A 9,318-nucleotide genomic window follows, 5' to 3' on the forward strand; every position below is an offset into this window, starting at 1 on the left:
GGCCCGGGGCTGGCGGGACAGGCCTCTCCCCCCTCCTTTCTGCTGTTTGATATTTGGGTTTTTGTTGTTTGGGGGGGTTTTTTTTGTTTTTTTTTTTTTTTAGTTTATCTGGTTAACACGCCCATGAATGCCCCTTGGTCAAGTGTTTTGTTTTAAATAAATATGTCTTTTTTTAAAAAAAAAAAGAAAATAATAATCACATGAGCTGCTTTAAATGGCTGCAGAGACTGTGCAGGCAGGGATGGAAACACCAAGGCCACTGGTGTTTCCTTCACCTGCGTGCCACTAATACAGGGAGGAGGTAAAACACTGCCTCTGCAGAAGGATCTTCTGGGGAGCTTTTGATTTAATAATGTTAAAAATGGAGCTAGTGGAACATGTTCATTTAAACCTTTAGCCGTAGAAGTTGGTGACCCTGCTAAGGAGAAGGTGCTGGAGAGCATCTGATCAGTGTTTTCCAAGGCGGTGTGAATGAAGGCAGTGGGTGTCACAACAGGCAGTGCCGCTGCTAGACAGGGCTCTGCCCGTCCCTCAGGCAGCCAGGAAGGGAGCCCCCGCGTCTGCTCGAATCAGCCAGTGCCGCACGTTTCACCGAGGTGGCTTCTCAATCCCTGTCACAGCTGGGATGTGGATCAGGCCCTTAGCGGGGAACAGCTGCAAACCTGGATGCAGTAGAACATACCGGGCACATGGACATGGTACAATATCCTGTATTTTTTGATGGAGCAGTTTTTCCTTTCCCTTTACCCATTTCATTTCCATTCAGCCCTGGGGAGAGCGTGACCCCAGCTGCCCTGGTTTGTCACCCCGAGATGGAGTTTCAGGTAGCTGCCAGCAATGTTTGTTGCTTGGATTAAAGGTCACCAAATGTTTCCTTATAGATGGTGTCATGTAAAAAGCAGAAAGGTGGATTGATTCCTAACAGACTAACCAGCATGTACTGGGATTTACAACAGCACTTTGTACCACCATCAGTGGGCTGGGCACATAAGGAAAGGTGAGATAATGCAGAGCCCCAAAAAGGAGGAGTCTCACATGCAGGCAGGTGGCCTGAAGGAAGCAAATTATAAAAAACTAAAGCAGCCTGTTGGTGTTTAAGAAACTCTGCTCCCTCCAGCCTGGGGAAGGAGGCAGAGCAGGATGGAGCAGCCCCAGGGTCTGCATGAGGACACCCACAGGGAGTTTAGGGATGGAACTGGAGGCTCTCTCTGCTCCTGGCTGGGACCCTGACGCCATCTTCCAGCACAGCAATCAGTTCTATTTTTTCAGTGTCTCAAGCAATGCTCCAAACCAGACTTGTTAAATTCATGCTTCATGTGTTATAAATGCATCACGTTTCAGGTCAGGCTGGGATAACGTACAGAATTTAAAAACTTTTCGAACAGGAAAGAGCCATCTGGCCTAGAGCAGAGCTGCTTTCCCAGTCTTATCACCACATGAAATTACCAGGGATTTCTCTGCTATTCAGGCATTCCCAACATGGCCCAGGGCTGACAGGGAAATGTCCCAGCAGCTTCCAGACATCCTTCACACAGGGGAAGAAAACCCAACCCAGCCCCTCATTGCTCTTGTATGCAAAAATACAATCTAGAGTAAAACTGAGAGAGACCGCATTCCTTGCTGTACACAGACACCTTCTACACACTGAGGGGGTTCACTATTACAGCTCCCGGAAATTTGTCCTTCGACTCCTACCTCTATAGGAGAAAGCAGATTTGGGAGGCACCAGTTCCTCTTTCCATCTCGGCTTTCCCCACATGCTGTGAAGCGTAACTGGACTGGAACAAAGGGCAACTCAGGCACCGCTGACTCCCCACATTCCCCTTCCAGCAGCTTCAGGGCTTGTTGCTGGTGGCTGGGGCAGGTCCAGGGGCCGCTGCTCCTCATGCCCATCCCCAACCACCCCAGGATGGACACAGCCCTGGCTGCTCGCTCCCACTGTCACCGTCACAGCAGGCACAGCAGAGTTCTGCCAGAGAAAAGGGGCTGGGGAAGGCCGGGCTAATAAAAGCAGGCACGTACTCCCGGAGTCGCTTTCTGAATGCTGCAGTAAGAACCACCAGCCTCCACTTTCACAGCATTGAGGATTGTTTCTAAAACACACACCCACCACAGTAAAATGCAATCTATTTTATTGGTTAATTATATACAGGAGATTCTTGATATTCACAGTAACGTTAGACAAGTTACCTCCACAAAAAGCAAGAGTAAAAACAAAAATGACAATCCACTGTAAACAAAACTAGAAATCCTGCTGTATTTGGTAGGACTGGCTCCAGAAAAACTGAAAAGGCACTCGAAGGAAAACAATAAAAGCCAGCTGATGAACACAGCCCGGATACTTTGTGCACTTCTTCCGAGATGATAATCCAGAGGCACAGCGTGTGGAGACCAACATCAGCGTACAGAGATGCGGGACATCACATTCTAAGCATGCTACATGTGTGTTGACATAAGAATTTAATTTACTCAAGTCTCGTAATCATTAGAGTCCTCACCTCCCTCCAAGCACTATTTAATGCGAGTTTAGTGTTAGCAGGACAAGAAAGGCTGGGACTGCATCAGAAGCAGTCAGTAGAAGTCATCGGTAGGGAGGCCAGGTTTTGCTCAGACTGGCGAAGCGAACAGCAGCCTGGGCCAAGAACACAGCAGCCGGTGGCATCTGGTGGACCAGGCTGGGACACAGAGGTTGGCGGCTCCTCTGGATTGTCAACACTGAACCAAGATAAAGCTTGGCCAAAGATGGCAGGGAGACATGGACTGGAAACGTCCCTTTCTCAGTTCTGCCTCACTGTACAGGTGAGCTCTAAAGCAGAGAGGACACAGCCCTCCACCTTCGCTCCTTCATCACGTTCCCTGCAGGCCTTCCCTCGTACACCACTAGCCAAAGCCCATCCTGGGCTCCCATTTCTAACTCAGGTACTGCCCAATGCTCAAACTATCCTTCTTGCAGGCTGCTCGAAGGCTTCCTAGACACCTGGGAGACTTCTGCGCAGGTTCTTGCCCTGCAAGTGACCACTGCTAGGTCACTTCCCTCTCCGCACACTGGAGAAAGCTGTGTGCCCTCTCCTGTGTGTGCATGGGCAGGAGATGACTCTTTGAAGACAGAGGTACTCATCCTTGATGGGGGGGTAAACAATTTCAAGGGCACAGATGCTACATGTTGAATGAGGCAGAAAAGCTAACAAAAGAACCGAATTTATATTTTAAAAGCCACAGCCGTTGCCTAATCTCCAAGTCATCCCTCTCCAATCACTGGATTCAGAGAATTCAAGTCTGGTCACTTGAAACAAGGAAAAGTAGCTAAAAGGTGACAGCAAGATCAGGCCAAGCAGAGGTTCTATTTTAGAGAAAGACACAGCAAGAGATACATGAAGTAACTAGTGTCATCACACAAAGCCACTTGTGACTATAATCAGACATCCCTGTAATGGCAACAACTCCAGCTCGTTCAGAAGATCAGAGAGGTGTTGGCAACATCAGCTCTGAACTCCTTCAGGGATCAGGCCCCCACAGCGTAAAACTTTGAAAACACAACCAACCATCTCCAGCACTTCACTGCTTCAAATTTCGCTGACAAGTGCTATGATTTCCTTACAGCTCTCTTGCAGGGATTGGAAGGGTCTGTTTTCCACTCTCACAGAGAGGCACAATTGCTTCGAGGGCACAGAAGAGTTTTACTTTAATGACAGATGCAGAGAGAGAGCACCCAGCATGTCTTTCTGCAGTCTGTTACAGACATAACTCCTTTCAAAGACCAGACTGGGGAAGAGCTTTTCCTACATCTCATCAGGAGGTGGCTAAAATTTTTCCATGAAAATAACTTTGGCTCTTTCACACAGATGCAAATTTGCTACTGAAAGCAGCTGTTGAGAAACCTAACCCTGCTTTTAACTCATGTTCTTTTATTTTGTATTTGCACTGGCAAAGAAAACAAGATGTCTAAATAGATAGCTGGCATCAAGCCAGGAGAGCTGACTCTAGGTGGTGCAATTCAAGATCCTGGCAGCGTAGCAGCAGTAACGGATTTCCTGCTGCCTTTCAGAGAGCGTGGTCAGGCGAGGGTGGGCTCTGCACTGATGTAGTAGCATCAGCACAGTGAAGAATCCACATACACAGGGGTGGGCTTCACCCTGTAAGGCTTACGGGCTAAAGAAATGTAATTCCTCTTCACAAAGATTGGCATTCCTTACCCAGCTACTGCTAACAGTGTGGCTAGCAGCGTCTCCAGAGAAAAAAACCTGCTACTGCATGTGCCCAGATACTTTCATCTCAAAAGGACTCCCTGTTCTCATGGCACATCCCAGACATCAGTCCCAGTCTGAATGTGGCGCCTGTTGCTCAGTGCCCTTCTGAAAATCCCACCATCTTCCCTTTCAACCAGTTACTGGCACAAATTGGGCAACCTGGGCAGAATGAAGACTCCAGCTTTGCACCATACACTGCACAGCATTCCCTAGAACAAGAAGCAGTTGAATAACAAAGTGCTAAACCAAAACTGCTCCCTAGAAAACCCAAAGCGTGTTCTGGGCACGACACATGCAGGAAGCTGGTTTTGCCTGCGTCACAGCCTGTCTTGCCTGTGAGATATGTAGAGTTCATAGCACTGAATGGGAAGTTATTTCCTGTGCTACACCACTTGTCCACCACCAGCACTGATAACTCTTGCACCTCCAAGCTAGCAAGGTCACAGCATGATTATGAAGACAAAGAGGAGTCATCTGGGTCAGGAATACTTTTTAATCAGCCCAAGGTACTCCAAATTTCACCTGAGAAGAGACCTAAGGCTGCTGTAGTCCTATCTTTTCTTTCTTCTCTTCCCCAAATCTCTCCTTTACAGGACCACAGTTGTTTTATTTCCTTCATCTCCATCAAGGAATGCCCTCTTCGGACATTTTAACCTTTAGTGTCATGAAATCATTATTTAACTCTTGCCTCAATTTACAGAACTAGTTTTAGTAAACCAAAAGTCTAGCTCTACATCCATCCAGCTGCAATTCAACATGAAGTAAATGCAGGTTCAATGGTTTATTTAAAATGTTTTTGTCCTGTGAATAAGCAATTGTTGTCCTGTGTCTACTCTGTATATTTCCATGATTGGGAAGTGAAAGCAGACAAACCCCAATGTTACCACCTGAAGCCAAGTAAAGCTGCTGGATACATCAGAAGATTAACACCACTCATCACAGGCTGATGGGCTTGGAGGACAGATTCATCTGGACCCCCTGAAGCACATGGGTCACATATTTATCTCAAAGTACTCCCTTGCCAGGACACACCTGAGCATGTCTGATGTGCAGCACCAAGTCTTCCTCAGAGGCTGAGTCCTTCTGCAACAGAAGGCATCGTTGGCCCCAAAAGCCACAATGCCAGAGGGATCTCCTCCCCTGACATTATGTACATATTGAAAAAAAGTAAAATTAAAGTAGCTGTTCACACACGTAGGCTCCATTGGCAACTTTGATCTTTACCTACTGTTCATAAAACCCTCATAGATGAGCATTTACAATTTTAAAATAAAATGTTTTGTTTGTTGTGTTTTGGTTTGTTGGTTTTTTTTTTTTTTTTTTTTTTTTTTTTTTTTTTTTTTTTTTTTTTTTTTTTTTTTAAGAATAATTTCTACATTTCTGTCAGCCAACTAATTTCAATCACAGCATAATCTAAGAATAAAGCAAATCCTAGCCAAGAATGGCTACCACGGGACCCTCAAGAGTCAACCCTGCTGCCAGCCTGCAGCAAGGGGGAGCAGCATACCCCAGCTCCTCACATCCCTACACCCCAGCTAGCAACTTGTGGTGAACTCCAGTTGATTTTCTCTATATTGTTTCTCTTTCAGCTTAGGATGATCCAGTCCTCGTGATGGCTGCATTTCAAGAGAGCAGTGGGGTGGAGAGGCTTCTGGGCAGCACCCAGTGTTAATGGCAGTGCTCCGTGATATCCACAACAACTGCCTTTTTCCAGCTGAAGAAGAAATAGCCCGTCCCTGCCCCTGCCGCCACAGCTATGCAGAGGTATCCGTTGTACGTCATGAAGATCAGCATGAGGAAGTAACTGACCACGACTTGAATGATGTGCAGTACAGTCTGCAGGAGGTGAGGGAAGCTCAGCATCTGCTGTCTGAGAACACAAAACCCAAAGAACAGTCAGCATCCATGACAAACGGATAGGAAAATGCACATCCCCAAAGAGACAACTTGGCTCTTAGGCTAACAGGATGCCAAGGCGGGGGATGAAATGGCAGAGAAGATAACAAAGAAGGCTGGACATAGACTTCTGCATGCATCTGTCACTTGTAACTCTGCTTTTCCCCACAGAGCTGGCTGGTAACAAAGCAAGCACGGTACTTGCTGGGAGAACGAAACTTCTAGCTGAGAAACAGACTTCTACAAGCTTGTTTTACCCCCACATTCAATAAGCAGAATGGCTTCTGACTCAATGACTCAAGCACTGTGTCCTCCAGCATCAAGCAGTGTCCCAGTCTGGAGTCAATATACTTTGCAGAGAGTAATACTGGCTGCATAAATTTTTTTCTGTCCCAGTTTGCACCTTTGTCAGCTGCTGAAGAAATTTGTCTTAGAATGAAGGGAAATTCTTACCCAACAGTTTTGTGTGTCTCCATCAAGATAGTGCCGTTGGGACCTGGCACTGGCATGGAGTTGTAGCGAATGCTGACTTGGGATTTACGGAGCAGACACTCTCGGGCAATCTTAAGGCCTTCATAAAACATGGCCAGGAAGAAGACAGCCACAAAAGCACCAGCCATTTCTGACAAAAGAGGAAACAGTATTGTATCTGTGCAACAAAGGACGTTTGCTTCAAAACACATCAGAAGAGACACTGATTCAACAACCGTGTCACACCGCACAGGCTACGGCTGCGCACTGTGCGTGTGTCAGCTACAGATGGCAAATGTGAATTTCATCAATACACTAATTGGAATTTCAGTCATGAAGTGAACCAGCAATCACTTTTGCTAATAAGACCCGTTAAATTCTCGAACTATACAAACATCTTCCATTTTCTTTCACCACACAGATACCATTTAAAACAGACTCCAGGCAGTGTGCCTGCATATTTTTGGCATAAATAGCAAGGCAATTCCTGAAACATGAATCAATTGCAAACTTTTTGTTTGGACTGGACAAGACAGTTTTACTAACCTCCAGGAGTATTGATTATAAGTCCAGAAAACAGCAATGGCACATTCTCATAGCTGAACTGGAAAGTCATTGCCTGCCCAAAACATAAAGAACATCAAGATGAGCCTGCACAGCTCATCCTGAGATGGAGTTCACAACAAGATTTAGCAAAGGTTTCTGTATTATAACAAGAACTTAGATCATTTCAGTTGGCCACCAGCCAGACTCGAAGAAACTCTTCAGTAAATCTAGTAACGCGCACAAGCTAAAGATGCTTTCAGGTTTCAGTTCTCAGGTAGTGCCTGAGGGCAGAAGACACTGTCCTTCACAGTACCTGCTACAGAAAAGTGCCTTCTCCTTGCTTTTGGAGCTCCTTTTCTCCTCAGCATCAGAAGCAGTCAGGGACTGGGGATGTCTCTGTGGAGCTCATCCTTGGGTCCGCATGACCACACACGGGCTGGAGTACAGGGCACTTTCTTCTCCCCACCTGGACCTCATACGAGCTCATACGGATAAGGGCTTGTGTAGTTGAGTCCTCTGGTCCCATCCTGCACCGTGCCAGCAGACTACTGTCTCCCTACAGAACCTCCTAATATCCTATGGGAAACAGAGGCCTAAATACAGGTGCAACAAGGAGTATTATATATGAAGCAGGACCACAGCTTCCCCTGGGTGAAAATAAGGGCTCCTGAACCTGCATGGTGAATGCTGTGGGAAGGGGAGACATCAGTAATCCCCCGGCCAGCTGGAGTTCATACAGTCTTCCCATCCAGGTAAATATATTGCAGTTTAGCATGTCTTCATCACAGCTGCATGCAGTCTTTTCACATGTAAAGTGCTCACTAAGCTAGAGGAACTCCTCTTTGAACTCCCTTCATAGCTTAATTAATGTTATTTGCTGAAGGTCAGGTTTATGATTTATTTCAGCATCCATACGAATCAGCAGACATTCATTACACCCAGAGCAGAAATTACTATAAAACACCTTTTAGAGAGTACTTCCATTTCTTTAATGAATTTAACATTTTTACATTTCAAACAAAAACCGCACAAACCAAAGAGTGTTACAGCCCAGTTCCATAAACCACAGCTGAAACAGAGCCTGTTATTTGGTGCAAGTGAGGAATGGGAATATGCATACATTAAAATGTGTTCAGTCTATTATCTAAGATGCTGTACCTATTTACTTCCTTCCCTGACAGTTTTATGTGCAATGTTAATTCAAAATCTCGTGCAATTAATCACAGTTTTCAGTTGCAGGGTACGGCAGGGTCCTGTAACTATCCATGTTTTAATAATCTGAAACCCACTCCAAAAGCATTTAGAAAAAGGAAGAAAAAGCTCTAGAACTGGCTACACACAGACACAGATCCTACGGTCATCTCCATGGAAACTCTGGCCAGGATCTCTGCAAAGCTTCAGTGATGCCAGCATGCACAAGTCTGAACTGGTTTAAATCAAAGTTAGCTAGAGCAGCAGGATTCAGGACCAACACAGCCTTAATGCCAATGTGGCAAAGAGCCCTGGTAGCACTTTACTCCCCAAACCAAGCGTGTACTTAACGTTCAGGAGGAAAAGGGCACAAAGGTTGGTCACCTGCAGGTCAGCACAACCCATCATAATAGTGTGCAATCCTCTCAGTGCTAGTTAAGGCTTTTGCTAACACTAACAGCCATGGAGAACTCCATCCAGCTCCATTTCTTGCAGGTAAATGCTTACTTTGCATTTCTGCCTTTAGCTGGCTAGAGAGCAGACACCAGGCTGGGTGCTAGAAAGGTTTTTGCAAGAAAAGACCATTTTGCCAAAGGATGTCCAGCTCTGAAATACATGTCCTGTTGCATATCACCTCATGCCACTCCTTCATCCCCACAGTGAGGCCTGTGTTTTAAATGGACTGAGTTGCGCCTTCCAAAGCTAAGTTTAACTTCTGATTCTCAAGAGCCTAGTCTTTAAGATGACAAGTCACTCTGAACCACATAAGGAAAAGATCTCTGGTTAATTATGACTTTTCCACTTACCATCATCATCATGTCAGATCCATGACCATGTCCTGGGGCTGCCGTTGAGTGTTGATGTTCAGGAGGGTGCATGGTTTGCAACATGGAGCTATTCATGTGGTGATCGTGAGATATCTTTACTGCAGAAATATTCATAAAGGCACGTAGAAAAGTGGTACTCT

General features: G+C 45.9%; 1 protein-coding gene across 1 annotated transcript; it reads right to left on the reverse strand.

Annotated features, from left to right (window-relative positions):
- Window positions 1-5,642: 5,642 nt before the first annotated feature.
- Window positions 5,643-9,318, reverse strand: SLC31A1 (solute carrier family 31 (copper transporter), member 1). Its single transcript, XM_009890283.1, has 4 exons — window positions 9,158-9,318; window positions 7,161-7,233; window positions 6,597-6,765; window positions 5,643-6,117 (listed from the first exon to the last, which is right to left on the reverse strand). Exons 1-4 carry the CDS (start codon window positions 9,290-9,292, stop codon window positions 5,916-5,918), a joined length of 579 nt encoding a protein of 192 aa, XP_009888585.1. The 5' UTR covers window positions 9,293-9,318; the 3' UTR covers window positions 5,643-5,915.

The sequence above is a fragment of the Charadrius vociferus genome, unplaced genomic scaffold (genome assembly GCF_000708025.1).
Source record: "Charadrius vociferus isolate BGI_N301 unplaced genomic scaffold, ASM70802v2 scaffold398, whole genome shotgun sequence".
In the NCBI taxonomy this organism is placed as follows: Eukaryota; Metazoa; Chordata; class Aves; order Charadriiformes; family Charadriidae; genus Charadrius; species Charadrius vociferus.